The sequence below is a fragment of the Erpetoichthys calabaricus genome, chromosome 2 (genome assembly GCF_900747795.2).
Source record: "Erpetoichthys calabaricus chromosome 2, fErpCal1.3, whole genome shotgun sequence".
NCBI lineage: Eukaryota > Metazoa > Chordata > Cladistia > Polypteriformes > Polypteridae > Erpetoichthys > Erpetoichthys calabaricus.
In genome coordinates, this window is record NC_041395.2 from 329,835,030 (window position 1) to 329,856,535 (window position 21,506).

The 21,506-nt window shown below is 39.8% G+C and overlaps 1 protein-coding gene across 1 annotated transcript in view; it reads right to left on the reverse strand.

Annotated features, from left to right (window-relative positions):
- Window positions 1–4,374: 4,374 nt before the first annotated feature.
- LOC114669649 (receptor-type tyrosine-protein phosphatase eta-like) overlaps window positions 4,375–21,506 on the reverse strand; it is a 340,250-nt gene continuing 323,118 nt past the window's right edge. Inside the window, exons 8-10 of the mRNA XM_051922618.1 lie at window positions 6,432–6,551; window positions 6,116–6,276; window positions 4,375–4,429 (exon numbers count right to left, since the gene is read on the reverse strand). Coding sequence (XP_051778578.1) covers window positions 4,375–4,429; window positions 6,116–6,276; window positions 6,432–6,551 — 336 coding nt within the window. The remainder of the gene's footprint in view (window positions 4,430–6,115; window positions 6,277–6,431; window positions 6,552–21,506) is intronic.

Genomic DNA, 21,506 nt, shown 5'->3' on the forward strand with positions numbered 1-21,506 from the left:
AATACACTATTCTCTATAAACCAATCCTCCACTCCCAGACACTTAGCCCACCTTCCTCCCAGCTCAGCTCCGTGTTCTGGGCTTCCCAGAGTCCTTTTATAGCTCCTGACCCGGAAGTGGTTCTAAGCACAACCCACAAGTCCATTTCCTTCCGGGTCAGGGCAAACAGTCCTCTTCTTTATCCCGGGAGCACGTCACTTCCTCCAGTCACGTGACTGATACACACTCCCGGGTTATAGGGCATGCCAGAGCCCCCTAGCCCCCCTACAGCGACTCCTGGCGGCCCCCAAGGTATCCAGCAGGGCTGTGTCACAACACTACAAAGTCCATGAGGCCCTGCTGGAACTCGGGGCACAAATATGCTGTCCGGAGGGCTCCTCCTAGCGGCCTGGGGGTGGCGACCGGAGTCCATAGCCGGTCGTCTGTCACAATATATATATATATATATATATATATATATATATATATATATATATATATATATATATATATAATATATGTGTGTATATATATATATATATATATATATATATATATATATATATATATATGTGTATATATATATATATATATATGACAGCAACACTCATAACAATGACAACACAATTACATTGACAATCATGTTACGTTATTTTAAAAATGTTTCCTTTACTTTTTCATAACCTCTTTAACACAGTACTTCTCCGCTGTGAAGCGCGGGTATTTTGCTAGTATTTATATAAACATAGAAGGGATGGTGAAGAACCCTTTAATTTATGATTTTACAACTGGCTTGGGTTTTTCTACTTAGAAATCATTTTTACCATTAAAATAATATGAATTGTCAAAATAATTATAACATTTTGCAAAATATTACATAAAAAGCAGTCATTAAAGTTATTTTATATTTATGAATACCATGTCTCTTATATGTTTTCAAAACTGTATTTGTTGTATTTTCATATTACTTCATATTATTATTTTTTTTCTAATTTCTTAGTGATTTCTTTGTCAGTACTTCAACTATCCTTTCCTTCTTTCGTTTCCATGTTCTTTGGAAGCTTGTTTAGACCAAATTAAAAACATTATGGGCTTCCTCCACGTGAGTAGGAGTTCACTTTTTGAAGAGGTAATAATAAGAATAAGGTATATGTTACAGTAGGGGACATCATGATTTTAGAAAGGCCTAGGTGGGGCATGGCCAAAGCAAGGTTGGCAAACACTGCTCCACACTGTTTGATTTGACAGTTTCTGTCCTTCTTTATTTACATTTAGTGTTTGTTTTAACAAGTACACTACATTTGTTCTCTTTTGGACTCCTAAGTCTTTTTCTGGCTGTGGAGCTCTACCACAAGGACCTTTTCTATGATAAACATCTGAGTCATTCCAGCTAAAGGTGGGCATTGGGGAATGCAGAAGTACAAGGAACAAGTAACCATAATCTCAGTATAAAAGTCTTTAGCGAAAGCAAATCAACATAAACAGGGTATGAAGTGTGCTTTTCAGTAATGTTAGTGGACAAACGTAAGTCTTTAGAGAAAATCGAAAAAACTGACAAGTGGGAGCAGAATGAGTGCTAATAAGACTTAAAAAACAGTTAACACTCGGTCAAAATTACACCAGGGCTAAAAGCCAACGTAAAACGTTTAACAAGGGACAGTTTAGTGGCACACTACTGAAAATGCCACAGGATTCTAAAAGGCTGTGCCTGACCTTGCAGGTTAATTTCGGGGTCAGCTCAGGTGCGGTTTAAAGACCACCTAGTGAGCTTTTGTTAGTGAAGTTAGGTGGGCAAGGGTTAAACTGGTAAGAGGAATGCAGAGGGTACTGTAGGAACTCAAACCACACACAGCATTTTTTTTTACATGTGAAAGGAGACTTCGTGCCAGCAAAGCAGCGGGTCCAGATGGAGTATCGCCACGACTGCTGAAGGTCTGTGCATTGGAGCTGGGGGGTCCTCTACAGTGCATCTTCAACCTGAGCCTGGAACAGGGGAGAGTCCCGAGGCTTTGGAAAACATCTTGCATCACCACAGTCCCAAAGGTATCACGTCCTAGTGAGCTGAATGACTTCCGGCCTGTCGCTCTGACGTCACATGTGATGAAAGCCATGGATCGGCTGCTGCTTCGCCACCTGAGGCCACAGGTCTGCCACGCCCTCGACCCTCTGCAGTTTGCATACCAGGAGAAGGTGGGAGCGGAGGATGCCATCATCTACATGCTACACTGATCCCTCTCCCACTTGGACAGAGGCAGTGGTGCTGTAAGAATTATGTTTCTGGACTTCTCTAGCGCCTTCAACACCATCCAACCTCTGCTCCTTAGGGACAAGCTGACAGAGATGGGAGTAGATTCATACCTGGTGGCATGGATCATGGACTATCTTACAAACAGACCTCAGTATGTGCGTCTTGGGAAATGCAGGTCTGACATTGTGGTCAGCAACACAGGAGCACTGCAGGGGACTGTACTTTCTCCAGTCCTGTTCAGCCTATATACATCGGACTTCCAATACAACTCTGAGTCCTGACATGTGCAAAAGTTCGCTGATGACACTGCTATCATGGGCTGCATCAGGAGTGGGCAGGAGGAGGAGTATAGGGACCTAATCAAGGACTTTGTTAAATGGTGCGACTCAAACCACCTACAACTGAACACCAGCAAAACCAAGGAGCTGGTGGTGGATTTTAGGAGGCCCAGGACCCTCAAGGACCCCATGATCATCAGAGGTGACTGTGTGCAGAGGGTACAGACCTATAAATACCTGGGAGTGCAGCTGGATGATAAATTGGACTGGACTGCCAATACTGATGCTCTGTGCAAGAAAGGACAGAGCCGACTATACTTCCTTAGAAGGCTGGCGTCCTTCAACATCTGCAATAAGATGCTGCAGATGTTCTATCACACGGTTGTGGTGAGCGCCCTCTTCTATGCAGTGGTGTGCTGGGGAGGCAGCATAAAGAAGAAGGAAGCCTCACTCTTGGACAAACTGGTGAGGAAGGCAGGCTCTATTGTAGGCATGGAGCTGGACAGTTTGACATCCGTGGCAGAGCGACGGGTGCTCAGCAGGCTCCTGTCAATCATGGAGAATCCACTACATCCACTAAACAAGATCATCTCCAGACAGAGGAGCAGCTTCAGCGACAGACTGCCGTCACCGTCCTGCTCCACTGACAGACTGAGGAGATCGTTCCTCCACCACACTATACGACTCTTCAATTCCACCCGGGGGGGGTAAACGTTAACATTATACAAAGTTATTGTCTGTTATACCTGCATTGTTATCAATCTTTAATTTAATTTAATATTGTTCTTTATCAGTATGATGCTGTTGGAGTATGTGAATTTCCCCTTGGGATTAATAAAGTATCTATCTATCTATCTATTCTATCTATCATATAGTGCCTTTCATATTATCTATCTATCTATCTATCTATCTATCTATCTATCTATCTATCTATCTATCTATCTATCTATCTATCTATCTATCTATCTATCCCACCAGACACAAATTCATTGGACGCATCAACAATTTCTATTGTTAGTGTTCAATGACTTTTATTTGAGCCTTTTTTTTTTAAAATGAGGAACTTTAGGGACAATTATGTTTTAAAATTGTTTAATGCAATGGAAATTCTCAAAATCCTTTTTGATCAAGATTGCTCAATCCATTCAGGGTTGCACGTGCAACACGCACACACACACACACACACACGCACACACACACACACACACACACGCACACACGCACACACACACACACACACACACACACACACAGAGGCAACAGACAAACACAAAGATACACATTATGCTCATAATTGTCTTGTGCGTATCTGAAATGTGTCAGATCATTGAAAACCTCTAATATTTCAAATATAGGAACTAGTAGAGAGGTTAGGAGCAGGCACTGATACAGGGCATTTCCGCACCCACCATTTAGGACCCGAGTACAGCCATGCAACGGGTGACACCTCAGCACCACACTAGTGGAACAGTGTGAGGTTTTTTATGGTGGCTGGAGTGCCAATTCTGCCACCAACCCCCAGGTTTTTCCCTGCTGGTTGGAGGACCAACATGATGAACGTCTTACCCAGGATGGAGCAATTGCAGGTTAAGGGCCTTGCTCAAGGGCCCAACAGAGCAGAGTCCCTTTTGGCATTTACAGGATTCAAACTGGCAACCTTCCAATTGCCAGTGCAGATCCCTAGTCTCAGAGCCACCACTCTGCCCAGGAACTAGTAGAAACAAAGTTTTGCAGATGCATTTGTGTAAAAGAAAGGCAATACCTCAGAATGCAACATCAGTGGTCTGTGCATCCAAAGCTCATAGACTATTCCATAAATATCCACTGTGTTGTTCCGTTCTATCTGATGGATAAGGTGGTCCAGAGCTATTAATGTTCCTGTTCGCCCAACTCCAGCACTACAATGAGAAATAAATGGTGAATTCTGAAAAGATTAAAAAGGTCAGTCATACACTTTCTGAAACTGTTTATTATAAAGTAAGTTTGTGGCAGTGGGCAATGCCCATGTTGGCAGAATCAGCAAGTCAGGAACCAGCCCTGCTCTGAACTTTGAAACTAGTATCTGCCTAATTTAGACTTACCGATCGACCTACAACGCACATCTATTGAACTTTGGTTGAAACCAGCATGTGGAGAACGCACAAAACTCACACAGGCAGTAACTGAGCCAGGTTCCAAATTCAACGGTCTGGAGTTGTGCTACCTCAGGTCAGTAACAAAATCTTCCTCAACAGATATGCAAATGAATATTATCTTTAACTTATTCAAAGAAATAACACATACTGTATACTAAAAACAATACTTCTGTGAGGTGACTCTTATTGTCTGGTGGACTGCTTGATTAAGGGTTATTCAAACAAATGTGCATGAGGATCATTACAACATTAAAACTGTCAAAAACCAATTAATGACTTGACACTTTGATTTGTGAATATTACATGTTTATGTTTTTCGACACTTTTTCAGCTTTTTCAACAATTTAAGGAGGAAAATAAACTTTATTAATGTTGATTTCCTGTAGCTTATAGCTGAAACTAAAGTTCACTCTCTTATCACCAGACAACATCTTACAAATCATAACAGGCAACATCCCTCTGTAGTGATTCACATTTTAATGTCTTGACCAGGTGACTTGCCACTCTCCAGAATGTTAATTTTGAAAATATGAATATGTAAAAGAACCACAAAAAAGTGTAAACATAAACTCCAAAAAATGTTTAATAAAAGCTATTTAGATGAACTGAAAAGACTTGTATTGTGAAGGAAGGTGTTTATATTCAGCGGTTATGAACTGAAGTGGCTGTAAAAGATACGTTTGGTATTTACAAGTTGAAGTTATTTGTTTACAAACAGGCTATATAAGCATTGCCACACAAAACTGTGTCCTAAAGTTAAGAGTTTTATATAAATTTTAGAAAAATATCTTGCCTTCTCCCCGTGTCTGTGTGGGTTTCCTCCGGGCACTCCGGTTTCCTCCCACAGTCCAAAGACATGCAGGTTAGGTGCATTGGCGATCCTAAATTGTCCCTAGTGTGTGCTTGGTGTGTGTGTGTGTGTGCCCTACGGTGGGCTGGCACCCCACCCAGGAGAACATGCAAACTCCATGCAGGGAGGACCCGGGAAGCGAACCCGGGTCTCCTAACTGCAAGGCAGCAACTCTACCACTGCGTCACCGTGCCGCCAAAAATATATCCCAAACAAGAAAAAAAAAAAATAGTACCAGGAATATGTGATAAGATGATTATTTCCAGATCCATTTTGTTGACACAAGCAAATGTGAAATAATGAAGAAATGTTTTCTTACATTGAAACTTTTGCTGCTTCAGCGGACATTTTATAGGCTTTAATTTTCTGGTAGTGCCACATGCCCCATAAACCCCCATTGTAAAGTAATAGTGAGGTCAAGATATTTTTTTAAAATTTATGGAAAAGCTTAACTTTTGAATACAATTGCAATGGAAAAAGGCTTCATGGAAAATGCATATATATCATGTTTGTGAAGAAATCATTTTGACTTTAAAAATACCGAACTGAACCTTTGATACAGTTTTTTTCCTAATATTTGTGGTCATTGTTTTCTTTTTCACATAATAAAGGTGCAGTTACTGACCTGCAATGAACTACGGTCGGCGAGTTCCTCGTGGTCTGATCTACATGTTGCCTTACGAGATTCCTGAAACAAATTAACAAGTTTGTGCTTTCAGGCACCCCATGGTCTGGCCAGGCAGTGAAGTGGAAATGTCGTATTTTGTGCTTGTTACCATTTTCCAGCTGTACAAAATCAAAAATGTAGAGGTTATGAACAAATAACATGCTAGTGGAAGGTAAAGATCAATTACATTTTGCTGGTTTATTTATAATTTTCACATCTAAAGGTTCATTTCCATGTATAAAAACTGGATTCAGTAGACACATTTCCTACTCACATTTTCCAACTCTAATTCTCTGATTGTCCACTCTTCAGCCGGAGTCTCCCAAATCAGAGATACCCGTATATTTCCATGAGTCTCGGAGATTTCTGAAGGCCAGTATTTTTCAGACTTCACCTGTAACACAATAGGAAAAGGATGTGTGTAGCAAACTACAATTAATCTTTCTTCTTTATGTGAAATTTCAAAATCCATTTCCTTTGTAACTATAGAAACTGAATTTAAAAAGTAAGTTGAAGACTTAAAAATTTTTAACCACAAAGATCAAATTAGAATTAATTATTCTTAATCAGAAACCACCAAAATATTATCTGTTGTTAGAAACTGTCTGAAAGCCTGAAAGCTCCAGATCAGTGCTTTTCTAACCTGGACTGTCCTTGATTTCTAAGGAGTTTACACATCTGCCCTGTATCTGTGAGTTTTCATCAGGGACTCTGAATTCTCTGCACAGAGATACACAGGTCATGTTTATTGAAGGTGATTTATTCACTAGGTTTTAGCAGCTGTGCAAGCCCCACAAATCGACAAGTGTCCCATCCAAGGTTTTTTACTTGTCCTGATTTTTGCAGAATAGGCATTGGCTACCCATGAATGTATAGTTGAAACTGAATAATAAAAAGGATTAGTTAATGCAACTCTTTGTTCGGTTATGCAGCCCAGTTCCTGAAACCTGTAGATGAAGAATACCCAGTCCTCTACCATGAGCCCAACAAACAAAAAAAGTGAAAGCCTCCCATTAAGGTAGCAGAGTGGACGATGCTTCATCTAAACCCTCTGGTGGTGACAAGTTGAAAACTTTCATTAAATACACGATTGACACTTTGAGCTTTTTTTTGCATTCTGTAAATTACTTGGTCATTTAATTATCACAGAAGATTAAAAATAAAGAAGCAGGAGAAATCTCTGTCATTTTCCCTGTGAAGACTTAATGGTCTCTAATGACCTTGCATCTAAAAATATGCAAAACCATTCCAGCCATATATGTTTCCGTAACTGCAGTAAACGCCCATTCTCAGCAACTTTAGTAATCCACATAATCCTGGTTTTATCCTACTGCTGTTCAACTAGCTTTTCCAAAGATGTTAGACTTCAGTGTAAATAATTTTTCATATTTATTCCAACTGTGAACACCAGGGGTCACTGTTGCCCCGTTGGCCCCAACAGACAGACGCTGACACAGGGTAAAAGCACCAAGAGGTATTCTTTTTATTCTTGAAATAGTGCCCTGAAGCACCTCCACCACCAAAAACAGGCAAACACCAATAATCATCACAAATCTCTCCTCTATTCCCTCCCAACTCCAGCTCGCTTGCTGGGTCTCCATCAGTCCTTTAAATAGTCTTTGACCCAGAAGTGCTTCTGTCCTTCCAGCCATGTGGCTCGTCTGCACTTCCGGGTCAGATGGAGAATTGTACTTTTCTTCAGCCCGGAAGTACTTCTCTGTTTCCATCCCCGTGACTTGGGAGTACTTCCAGGCTATATGGAAAATAAAGGTTCTTGGGTCTCCCTGCAGCATCTCCTGGCAGCTCCCACGGTACCCAGCAGAGCTGTGAAGCCAGACTCCATATCCCATGGTGCCCTGTGGGAATCTGGGGTACTGCTATGCTACAGGGACTTCTCCATCTGTTGTCCGGGGGGAAATAGTGTCCCTCAGAAGTTGGTTTCCCCCATCTTTCTCCTCTATGGGCGTCCTGGCCGGGTTGAGCAGCCGGCCGTCCGCCACTCAACACTATATAGTGTTTTCATGAGCAAATAAACACTAACTAGATGACCAACTTTAAAAATAATTCATAACAGTTCAGTCATCTCTCACCTATCATGGGGGTTACGTTCCAGAGCTCCCCATGATAGGTGAAATTCCGCGACGTAGCGACCTTATATTTATTTTATTATTTATATATATTTTAAGGCTTTATAAACCCTTCCCACACTCTTATAAATCTTACCGCCTTATTATATCCACTTACAACTCGTTTTGCGCCCTGGTTAAAAGACACTGCAGCCGTAGATCTGATATTCTTTTCCTCCTTTTTAAATAAAAAGAATCATGGACTCATTGATGCAGTAATGGCGTCCTACAGCGTTGTAGCTATTCCCTTTCTTCAACATATCCAAAACATTTACCTTTTCGGAACTCGTTAGCATCTTCCGTTGGCACTTGGGCATGGCCCCTGAAGCAGTAGCAGGAGCAGATTGTTTTGGAGACATAACGAAGGGCTTGACTATGCACAAAGATAAAGACAAAAGAGCACAAAAGTTAACTCTTTATACAGCAAAACACATTGATGCTGAATGAGAGAGACGAGACTTCCTGGTTAACGCAGTAGAATCGAATTCTGTGCTCCGTCACTGAGCCAATCAGCACACAGGAACTTAATTGCGTGCTTTGATTGGGTAGCTTCTCAGCCATCCACCAATGGCGTCCCTTGTATGAAATCAACTGGGCAAACCAACTGAGGAAGCATGTATCAGAAGTAAAAAGACCCATTGTTCACAGAAACCCACGAAGTAGCCAAAAATCCATGTTATATATTTAGATATGCTTACATATAAAATCTGCGATAGAGTGAAGCCACGAAAGTCAAAGCACGATATAGCGAGGGATTACTGTATACAAAAGTTCTGGGTGTGCATATAGTGTAAGGTTAAAGAAAATGAAATACAGTACATATGTTTTTCTGTTAAAAAGAAGGAGGAGTGATATTTATGGAACTTTCATAGTAACCTTTGAGCTGCTGTCCATGGAGTATTTAATCATGTTAAGTCAAGAAATAAACTTATATACTGGGCCATCTCCTTCTAAAACTGAGATCTTAGAGTGTGTGTGTGGGGGGGGGTGGGGGGGGGGGAGAGACTTGCATGCCTATTTGATCCATTAAAATTTGTTGTCTGAAGATATTCTATCAACTATTTTGGAAGGGCAGATAAAGAACAATCCATTAAAGACCCTCATGATAGTCTCACATAAATTAAAGAGAGCCTCGCTACTGGCACCCACTCCTTAAAAGAAGGCCGGGCAGTGGAGTTTGCTGAGAGGTCCTTGATAGCCTGCTGATCCACAAAGTCCAGAGGGATACGAGTACTAAAAAAAGTCACCCCCGGACCATGACTGCCAGTAAAAATACAAAAGAAGACAATTACTGTATTTAAGTTATTATTTTTTATAAACTGTGAATGATCAAATACATTTGTGAAAGTCCTGCATTTACACAATGTTTATAGATTCACTTGCAGGGCATTAAATGCCAAATAGATTAAATTCAGCCATATCTAATAGAACAAGGACATTTGAAAGTTACTGGGCTGATTGTACACCAGCTGGCCTAATTCTTCAGTTTTAAACAACAGCAGCCACACCAGAGAGCAGTGTGAACACACTTTCAGGTTCTGCAGCAAATACTTCAATAGATGTATGAGTGTATATTTATGTTAATTGAAACAGAAATAAATAAATATATAAATATAGTAAGTACAGTACATAGGTACCAAATCGAACCCAGCATGTTTCGCCCCTCACATTTCGCCTCCGTGATATTTCTCCCCACCCCAGTAACTTCTAATACCCACACCCAGACATTTTGAGTGTTGGAAGTTTCTAGAAAAAATAAAGTGAATAATCGTTCTCAGCATTCAGAACTGACTTTCCTAATTTAAACATTTTTGTAGAAAAATGATAAAAAAGTTAGCAATAGTGAATCACTTAAATGAAATGCTCTGTAAACATATATAAATTTTTATTTCGATTAATCAAATCCAAACAATTTTTGAAAAATAAATTTGACTTTAGGTTTAGTCATGACACAAAAATAACACTTTTAGTGAGAAAGTAATACATGATGTGGTGAGTGGTGACTCAACACTTTTGATATTGCGCTGTCTGCGAGGTGTTGATGGTTCTTCAACATGGCCACACACCACCGATAATCAGGCGGTGAAAACCGTAAACGCACGTCTTGAAACGGCCATAGTGCTGGCAAAAAAAAACGTGCGAAATCCAGTACAATCGTACCATACTATATCACATAACACAGATTAAATTTTAAGTACAATACTCACCTTTTATGAGGCAATCATGCATACTATTTTCAGTGGAACACGTTGATCTGTGAGTTGTATAAGAACAGTACCTGAATGAACTTTTTTATTTTCAATGTTGGGTAAGGTTTATTAAATTTTTAATTGCAATTATAGATATGTACATAAATACCAGGGCAAAATATAGTGGTGGCAAAATGTGGGGGGTGAAAATTACTGGGAGCAAAATGTGTTTGGGCTGAAATATGCTGGGGCAAATGTAGGGGGTAACTTATCCGGTCGCTGTACCGAATGGGGTGCATATCAAACATTCATTCACTTATTCATTTTCCATCACTTATATGAAGCTGGGTCACAGGGGGCAATAGTCTTAGCAGTGAGGCCCAAATGTCCTTTTCCCCAGCTACACTTGCCAACTCATACTGTGGCATCCCAAGGCATCCCCATGCCATCTGGGACATATAATCCTTCGAATGAGCCCTGGGTCTTCCAGTGAGCTGCTGGGGTTTCCTCCTAGCTTGCTGTGCTCATAAAACCCCCACAGGGAGGCATCCAGAAGCCCGAACCACCTCAATTGGGTCCTCTCAATGCATAGGGCCAGCAGCTCTACTCTGAGCTTCTCCCATATGTCTTCACCACTTACCCCATCTCTAAGGGAGAAATTAGCCACCCTGCAGAGAAAGCTCATATCAAACATAAACAATCAAAATGTCAAAACTTATAAATTATAGAATACACAAGAAGAGTAATTACAACCACCAAATGCAGACCTATAAATATCTGGGAGTGCAGCTGGATGATAAATTAGACTGGACTGCCAATACTGCCGGTTATACTACCTTAGAAGGCTGGCGTCCTTCAACATCTGCAATAAGATGCTGCAGATGTTCTATCAGACGGTTGTGGTGAGCGCCCTCTTCTACGCGGTGGTGTGCTGGGGAGGCAGCATTAAGAGGAAAGATGCCTCACGCCTGGATAAACTGGTGAGGAAGGCAGGCTCTATTGTAGGCATGGAGCTGGACAGTTTAACATCTGTGGCAGAGCGACGGGCGCTCAGCAGGCTCCTATCAATTATGGAAAATCCACTGCATCCACTAAATAGTATCATCTCCAGACAGAGGAGCAGCTTCAGCGACAGACTGCTGTCACCGTCCTGCTCCACTGACAGACTGAGGAGATCGTTCCTCCCCCACACTATGCGACTCTTCAATTCCACCCGGGGGGGTAAACGTTAACATTTAACATTATACAAAGTTATTGTCTGTTTTTCACCTGCATTATTATCATTCTTTAATTTAATATTATTTATTGTATCAGTATGCTGCTGCTGGAGAATGTGAATTTCCCATTGGGATTAATAAAGTATCTATCTATCTATCTATCTATCTATCTATCTATCTATCTATCTATCTATCTATCTATCTATCTATCTATCTATCTATCTATCTATCTATCTATCTGTTCAGTTCATTTAAACTTGAAATATTATTCATTAAGCTAACCAATAGATGGCACTAATGAATCCCAATTTCCAAATACTAGTGCTGCTTGAGGCCCAAAATGGAAATGCCTTATGTTTTAACACAATTATGTGCAGTCAAAACATGGTGAAATGAACATCTTAGAATGAAGTAAAGTGCAGTGTATTGCTCTTGAATGTTAACGGTCAATAATATTAATAACCCGCTCATTTGCAAATAGAAACATGGTTGACATGGTGCATTTACATATATGAGAACTAAATTTTATTAGAAGTTAAAGTGTTGGTCATTAACTTAACTCTTTTAGGGCAGATGTCGACTTTTGTCAACAGGAAGGGTTGAGGGCGCATGTCAACAAAAGTTGACCTCCAGGGGTAGAGGGCGACAATCAGCAGTTAATAGTGACAAAACTCACTGTTACGTCACAGGCATTCCCTCTGTGCTTGAAGGAATGTTAGACTCATTGATTCGCCATCTAATCCTTGCGTGTTCGTGAGTTATGAAATGTAAACAAATGTAAACAAAGGTAAGATGGCATCGACATGTCACAAGGGAGTGAAGCGAGTGCAGAAAAGTAAATACTCAGCAGATGATGTTTTGCGCATTATCGCTGAGCCGGACTTTTCAGAATCTGATTTTGTTGACAGTGATCAGGAGATTGAGCAAGAGAGTGAGGAACTGGCATCAGCTGATCGGACACCAGCCGATGCTGCGCCACTTGATTGGCTGCCAGCTGAGCACATTCATGCAGTCGACGCACCTACGGCAAGGTTCGTGTGGGAGGAATACCCAGACATTGATCTGTGGGAGCCAAACTGGCTACCGGACTTCACAAGACAGCATGGCTTGCTGTTGGACACGACAGATTACCAGCCACTGGACTACTTCAGGCTGCTTTCTCCTGATGCTGCTTTTCAGCTACTGTCAGACGAGACAAACAGGTATGCAGAGCAATTTTTTTGAATCACAGGCTGCGCTTACGCCACATTCTTGTTTTTTAAGTGGAAACCCACAACAAAAGACGAGATGAAGGGCGTTGTGGCATTACAGATAGAGATGGGACTGGACTGGTGATATAACTTCAGGGAGCATTGGTCCAAAAGTGCTTTGTCCCCCTGGTGGTTTTGGACAGGTTATGCTGCGTGATGATAGATACGTGCTGCTGCAAAGTTTTATTCACTTCTTTGATAACCAGAAGTAAATCCCAAGGGGTGAGCCAGGCTATAACCCCATGTAGAAAGTTCACCCCCTGCGTGAAAATTGTGGAACCAACATATAAACAATTTTATCAGCCTGGCCGTGATTTGTCCATACATGACTCTATGATAAAATAAAAGGGACGCCTTTTTTTTTTTTCTGCAAATATATGCCAGACAAGCCCACAAAGTATGGCATAAAGGATTTTGTACTGGCAGAAGCAAACACTGGTTTCTGCCTGAAAGTCATCACATATACAGGAAAGTATTTCTTTTCAAAGAGAGAACTGTCCCTTGACAAGTCAGGTTGTGCTGGAGCGTCTTCAGGGCTATGAACATTTGGGTCATGTTGTGTACATTTGGACAATTTTTATACATGCCCAGAATTGTTCATGGAGATACAGAGCAGAGGAATTGGAGCTCGTGGCACAGTGAAGGTAATCAGGAGACACAGGCCTTCACAGTAAACGCCAGACAGGCTGAAGAGGAAAAGAGGTGACAATACGGTTTTCATGCGGGCGGAAAACTTGGTGGCAGTGGCATGGCACGATGTCAAATGGGTGACTTGTCTCTCTACAGTACACACTAACAATATATGTGAGAAAGTGCAGCAACAGACAATTGAAAAGGAAACACCAGTGCAACACGTATTGTAAGGAGTGCAATGTGCCAATGACTGCAATTGGCTGCTTTGAGCGAGATCAGACTTGGCAGGACTTTGCTGTGTAACATGTATGTGATATGTATGTGAAATCATAGAGTATGCAGGCTCATATAACATGGAAGACAGTAACATTTGTCAAAAGTAAATATTTTTTGCTGATTTGAGTTAAACCATTGCTATTTGTTCTTTTTTAAAAAAAGTTAGTTTTTGGAAAAATATTCAGCCTTGGGAGAAAAGAAACCAAAAAAATTAGCCCTAAAAAAGTTAAAGTACACTAAAAATGTTAATTAAAGGTGACGAATGTACTCTATCAGCAATGCACAACAAACATTGAGTGGGCTTAGAACTAAAAAACATAACAGACAGCACAAACAAGCTTAATATTTGAGCACACTGGACACACAAAACAAAAAAATGCTGTACCTGCACAATAAGCCACTGGACATGTCTTGACCAACTCAAACATGAAGCAGGAAATTTTGCACAAAGGCACTCCATTTTACTGTTTATGACTACCATCTTTGATAAAGTCTGCCGTAACAATTCCCAATCATGTATCCATCCATTTTCTAACATGCTTAATATACAATTCAAGGTCACAGATGTTATGAGACAACCACCTCAACATTATTGTGAGGAGAAATGGAGACAAGGAGATGCAAAATGCACACCCGCAACATGGTCACAAAACAGGGAGATGTCAAAACCAAGAGGACAATGAGATTGAGATGTTAGAACCAAAGACGAAAGCAAAAATCAAAGTCAAGGAATAAAATGGATTTCAAAAACCTAACATTGGAGCCTACTTCAATTGAAGCTACCTATAGCTTCAATTCCCGTGAAATCATTAGCAAGACTAAATCAGTCATGTGATGCTATCCACAGCGTTGTATAAACAATGAAAACAAGACTCTAATAAAAGTAAACTTTGTCAATTCAAGTTGAAATTAATTCTAAACTATACAAATTATATCAACATAAAAAAACCACAAAATGAATAAAATATGTATAAAACACCCTTAAACCCTGCAAACCCTAGAAATCCTAGAGCCTATCCTGCTAGCACTGGGTACAATTAGAAACTAACCTTAGATGAGATAGCAGTCCATCAAAAGTTTTGGATATTTCTGCCCAAATTAAGGAGAGCAGCAAGCAGTTACAGAGTATAACAGATCAAACATGGACTCAGGTAGTCAAATGAGGAATAAGGCACCAACAGAAAATAAGATTGAAGTAACCAACAGGTATACATTCCTTCAAAAGTATGGGAAAATTCTGCCTTGAAGCAAAGTTAAAGAGAATGAGGGGCAGAAGAGGGAAGTACCTGGAGATTCAATCCTCCAAAATACCGCCAGTTCGATATGCAGTAGAGATCAGGAGTCAACCACAGTATTCAGCTTACACATAACCCAAGGAGTGGACCAGTTACTGGTGAGGGCAGGTGAAGATTCCTTGGTTATAGATCATATTGCAACAAATGATATTGGAAAGACAAGTGCATATTCTATTTACAAATTTAGGGAACTTGGAAACAAGCTAAAGAACAAATCAAAATCATTCATTTTCTCTGAAATAAGACTACAGGAGCAGAATTTAATATTCAGCCTAGATGAAAGCATGGTGTGAACAAGCAACTGGAATGTCTTTTAACATAAATATTTCCTTTGCCAATGAGTTGGAGTACATTTACAATAGAAAGTGACAAACATTCTAGAAGAAAGAATCTTCAGGGAAGTGTAAAGACATTTAAATGAGATTATATTGGAGGGAAAAACTGAGGAAGATATAAAAAACCAGTCAGCCCAATCTAAAGAACACTCAGCCAAAAACACAGAATGTAACTTTCCTCATTATAAACTGTTTACTTCTTAACGTGAGAAGCATTAGAAGTAAAATGCATGAATTAGAGACAACAGTATTGACTATGATATTGTAGGAATTACAGAGTCATGGCTAAATGAGAGTAATGGAGAGGAATACAATATTAGTAGCTACACCTGATTCAGGAGAGACAGACAAGGAAGGAAAGGTGGGGGTGCGGCACTATATGTGAAAAATATTAAAGCCACATTTTAAAGATAGAAGAAGGAAACACGTCAGAATCACTAGGGGTTAAGCTAGTAAGGAAGAAAGGCAGAGATCTGGTTTTTGGAGTTTGCTACAGGCTGTCAAATTCTCATAGGTTAGATAATAACATATAGTAAATCCTTGGATTGTGAGTGACTTGGTCTGCGAGTGTTTTGCAAGATGAGCAAAAATTTTTAATAAATTTTAACTTGATAAACAAGTGAGGTCTTGCAATACGTGTAGTATGTATACACTTTGTCTGCCGAGTGTTGCGTGATCACAACTGAGACGATGGTGGTTCTCTCTCTCTCTCTCTCTCTCTTTCAATACAGGATTGTGGTAATCGTCTCCCATGCCCGGTCTCAGTCGGCGTGCCTCACTCGTATAGTCAACATCTGTATGCATTAGTATAGCACTGTGATCATGTGTGTGTGTGTGTAAAGCATTTTTTTATTTTATGTGCTAGTGATGAATCTGTTTAACGACAATGCAATGTCACATTTCCGCGAAATCCTCAAAAGGAGGCAAAAGCAACTGTCATTGCTTTTGGTTCCTTGTTAAAGTCGCTCCACTCTCTCGTCTCCCTCACACCAGCCACGATTATTTCCAAAGGTAAAGTGCAGGTTCATTTGTTTTATGTATTTTTACTTTATATTTTGTATTAATCATTTTTATATAAATATTTTTGGGTTGTAGAACGAATCATCTGAGTTTCCATTATTTCTTATGGGGAAATTTGCTTTGATACATGAGTGCTTTCGATTACAAGCACGTTTCCGGAACGAATTATGCTCGCAAACCAAGGCACCACTGTATTATTTAATCAAATAAGATAAATGTGCAATAAGGTGGACAAAGTGATCAGGGGTGATTTTAACTTTCTGAACATTGATTGGGAAGCCCCTATCAGGAAAACAAAAGAGGAAACTGAAATGGTGCAGATGGCAAATGACTTTTTTCCCACCCAAGCCAAACAAACAGCAATGCCTTTTCAAGGTCTCATCTTTTTAAACAATAAAGATAAGTAACAAGAATAGAATTTACTGATACTTTAAGCAGCAGTGATCACAACATGGTATAATTTGAGATAACCACTGAAAACACACAAATGTACACCAAAATGAACACTTATAACTTGAGGAAAGCAGACTTTATGGAGATGAAGAAGTATCTACAAAACATCAAATGGGAAAGCCAAAACTCAGCAACTGTAAATGACAGCTGGTGTCACTTCAGAGATCTTCTGATCCAGGCTCAAAATCAGTGCATTTTGAAATTGACCAAAATGGATAAATAGTAATAATATTTAAAAAGTAAAACTGAAAAGATCACTGTACAAGAAAATTAAAAAAACACATAATTCTGACATGGAGGAATACCAGAAACTACAGCAAGAGATTAAAAAAAACATTCCAAACATCAAAAGAGAAACTGAAATAAAGATTGCTAGAGAAGCCAAAGTGAAGAGCAAGCATTTTTTCAGTAGTTGAACACTAATAAAACCCCTGGACCTGATGAGGTCTTTCCAATTGTATTGAATGAAATGAAAGATGTCATCTCTAAACCTTATTAGGCATATTTCAGCAGTCACTTCAGAAGGGAGAAGTATCTGAGGACTAGAAAGTTGCAAATGTGTCTGAAATCTTCAAAAGGGGAGACAAAAAAAGATTCTTATTAGTCTTACTTCTGTGCCATACAAAATTATGATAACTACAGTATAATAAGAAATAAATTAGAAAATTACCAAATTGAAAATAATGTTCTAAATGGCAGCCAACATGGGTTTATGGGAGGAAGGTCCTGCCAAACCAATCTTTTAGATTTTTTTGAAGAAGTAACCAGAATAAATGACAAAAACAAAGCATGCAACATAATTACTTTGAATTTCAAAAAGCATTTGATAAAGTCTAACACCAAAGGTTAATCCTGAAACTAAAGGCCGTAGGCATCAGAGGTAACCTACAAAACTGGATCTCTAGTTGGTTAACTGTCAGGAGACAAAGAATACAAATAAGAGGAGAATGCTCCACAAGGTCATCAGTGGAGTCCCTCAGGGGTCTGTCCTTGGACCCTCATTACCTTTTCTGATTTATATTAATAATAATTCTTTGCATTTATATAGCACTTTTCTCACTACTCAAAGCCTTGCTCAAGGGCCCAACAGAGCAGAGTCCCTATTGGCATTTACGGGATTCGAACCGGCAACCTTCCAATTTCCAGTGCAGATCCCTAGCCTCAGAGCCACCACTCCACCACATCCGTGATGACATTGATTCAGGTATAGCTAGTAAACTTGTCAAATTTGGAGATGACACTAAAATTGAAAGGATGGCAGTGACCGAGGAGGCAGCAAAAAGACCTGGACAAGCATCAGAACTGGCTGAACACCTGGAAGATGCAATTTAATGTAGAAAAGTGCAAAGTGCTAAACATGGGCAAAAGAAACATCACTTATAAATACAAGATGGGAGACACTGACCTACAGGAAGCAACTTTTAAAAAGGATTTAGGGGTTTAATATTGATGCAACATTTTTATTGCCTAAGCAAAGTATAGAAGCAATTAAAAAGGCAAATAAAATGTTAGTTTATACCACAAAAACTGTTGAATTTCAGTCAAGGAATGCTTTGCTCAAACTGCATAATACACTAGTAAGACCACATCAGGAGCCCCGTGTGCTGTTCTAGCTCACAACAGTACAAGAAAGGCATTGCAGCAACACTTGAAGCTGTGCAGCGGAGAGCAAACAAGTGCATCCCAGGACTTAAGAACATGTCCTACTGTGACAGACTCAGAGAATTAAACCTGTTTAGTCTGAGCAGAGGAGACTTTGTGGGGACCTCATCCTGGTATTTAAAATCCTCAAAAGCATTGATAAAGTAGATCCAGCAACATTCTTTCAGTTTAAGGGTGAATCATATAGTTAAGGACATTAGTGGACATTAAGGAGAAGTGCATATAACACTGAAGCCAGGAAGCGCTTCTTTACGCAAATAGTTATGGGATTCTGGAATAAACTACCGAGACATGAAGATAAAGCAGAAATCTGGACAACCTACAAGAAAAATCTGGTTGAGATATGGGGGCAGCTTACCTATTAGCTAAACAAACATGCTTGATGGACTGAATGGTCTTCTCTTGTTTGTCAATTTTTTTATGTTCTTATGTTCTGATCACAGGGCACACTCAGACACAAACATACACTTTAAAGTTTGGTATTTTTTAAAGTCGAAATTATTTCTTCACAACCATAGTATATTGTATATTAAATTGCCAAATGAAATTGTGTGAAAAAGAGAATTGAAGCATATTTGATAAATGAACAAAAATAACTACCCTGCTCCTGCATTTTATAATGAAGGTTATGGGTTCCTGGTGGGTCCCATTGTGAACAAAAACCTTTAAACTTACGAAATACATCCACTTTAAAGTAGCAAAGAGTTTGATTTAAGAAAATATGCCTTCTGCAGTTCTGGGGCATTCTTGTGACAATGAAAGTAAACTGGAAAAGCTGATTCAGGGCCAAATATAAATAATTCTGCTGGACAGTACTTTCTGAAAAGCATCATAAATGTAAGGGTATATTACATAAGAATATTTTATATACATATTTATGTATACTGTATATATACTACTGGTCAAATATTTTAGAACACCTCAGATTTTCCAGTTTTTCTTCAAATCAGTTGAAATGCAATGAATTTCTAAAAATGGTGAAAAAATAAGTAGTAAACTGCCAGAGGTTTACATTTAAAGTTTAGGCTAGCATAAACTGAAAAAGGGAAATTTCAGAATATTACAAATTAACCTTCTTCAGGGAACAACTGAAAGGTTATAACCTACAGATGTTCTGCAGCAATTAAAGTAAATGAAGATTTGCAAATTGAAGTAAACAGGTGACTCAACTTCTGTCGATTACTTTAAAACTCTCTGTCTGTCTTAAAGCAGAGTGAGAACAGAGTGTGTCACTACACCTTCTGAAACACTATTTGGACAATATTGGACTGGACTTGGACAATATTACACTGGTAGAGAACAAATAAACAATGGCAAATAAGAACAGGATCTCCTCACAGGCTTGATTGAGGTATGAAATAACTTGCCAGGGCGAGAGGGGGCACTGTTGCTAATACAGTGATCCCTCGCTATATCACACTTCGACTTTTGCGGCTTCACTCTATCGCGATTTTTTCTCATACACGCTTAAATCAATATGCATGCGCTTTCTTAGAACTTTTATCTAAGCCCCACGATGGCTCCTAAATGTGCTGCTTTTTCTAAGTCTTCTGACAATAAAACTAAGCGCAGGAGGAAGATACTTACTATCCAGGAGAAGGCGAAACTCTTGGATATGATCAAAGATGGCAATACCCTACAAAAGCCTCCTCATGCATATGAAAAGAGCTCCAGCAACTGCCTATCAAGATGTTCTTCAGCCGCACACCCAGACACCCACTGCCTACTCCTAGTACTCCTTCAGCGGAAGAAGACAATGACGCACCTGCTGAAGATACTGCACCACCTGAAGACTCTCCTACTGAGGTTGTGCCTTCATAGGTTAGTGGTTGTGTGTAAGAACTGTGTGTGTGTTTGTAATTAAATGTACAGTACAATAATCTACTATATAAAAGTGGTCGGGATTGTCCTTCCGTCCCGTGAGTGCAAAGCGTAGCGGTATTCCGCTTATCACAAACTTACTACTTGCGGCTTGCGGTACGAAGCGACACGATGTGAGCAGAGTTCTGGTGCTCCCATCGTTCCCTTGCTTTTGTGCGCGATGCGCTGGAAAAATAGACAAAATTATGTCTCTGGAAATAATTAATGTTGATGGAGTACAAATGCCTCACCGCGTAGTAAATATCAGGGGAGATGGTGCTTGCTTATTCTCATCTATAGCTTATTTAGTGCATGAAACTCTGTCTTTAGGTACAGATTTGGGCTGACATTGTACAACTTTGGACAGGCACTCGAGGGGAGATGTTATGAATGGGCACTTTGATGTTCTCATTCCCTACACTTACATGCCTGATGTACACATGGAGCACACACAAATTGAGGATAAAAGTCGGTCGCCTTAAAAGGCGGGTGAGCCTAGTAATAATATGATATTTGTAACGTCTAATATGTCTTATTTTCTCTTATTTTGTCTAATATATTGGGTAATATGAGTTTAATGGTGACTAAAGGGTGTTATTTCATGTCTAGAGGGCTCTAATAATGTTAAAAAACGTATTTAGAAGGTCGTAAACAGGTTTTCTATACTCTAATTGCGAAAATATTCGATTGATAAATAAAGAATCCTACTTCGCGAAAATTCATTTATCACGGTAGAGTCTGGAACGGATTAACCGTGATAAACAAGGGTTCACTGTATTCTGTTCTCCTTCTCTCCCTGCAGCTAAGAGAAACTGCACAGTGAGGGCATTTAGCCTCACCCCTTCTGGTTCATCCACTATAAGAAACCCAGCTGCTTGTACGGAGGTGTCTTTTATGATCAGAGCAACCCACTGTGTGAAGCTCCAGTGAATGACCCTTATTTCTGTGATCACCCAACCACAACACGTTCACTTTTACCACTAACTCAGTAATGACTTCAAATGCCAAAGTCTAATCTGATTTCCCAGAATGT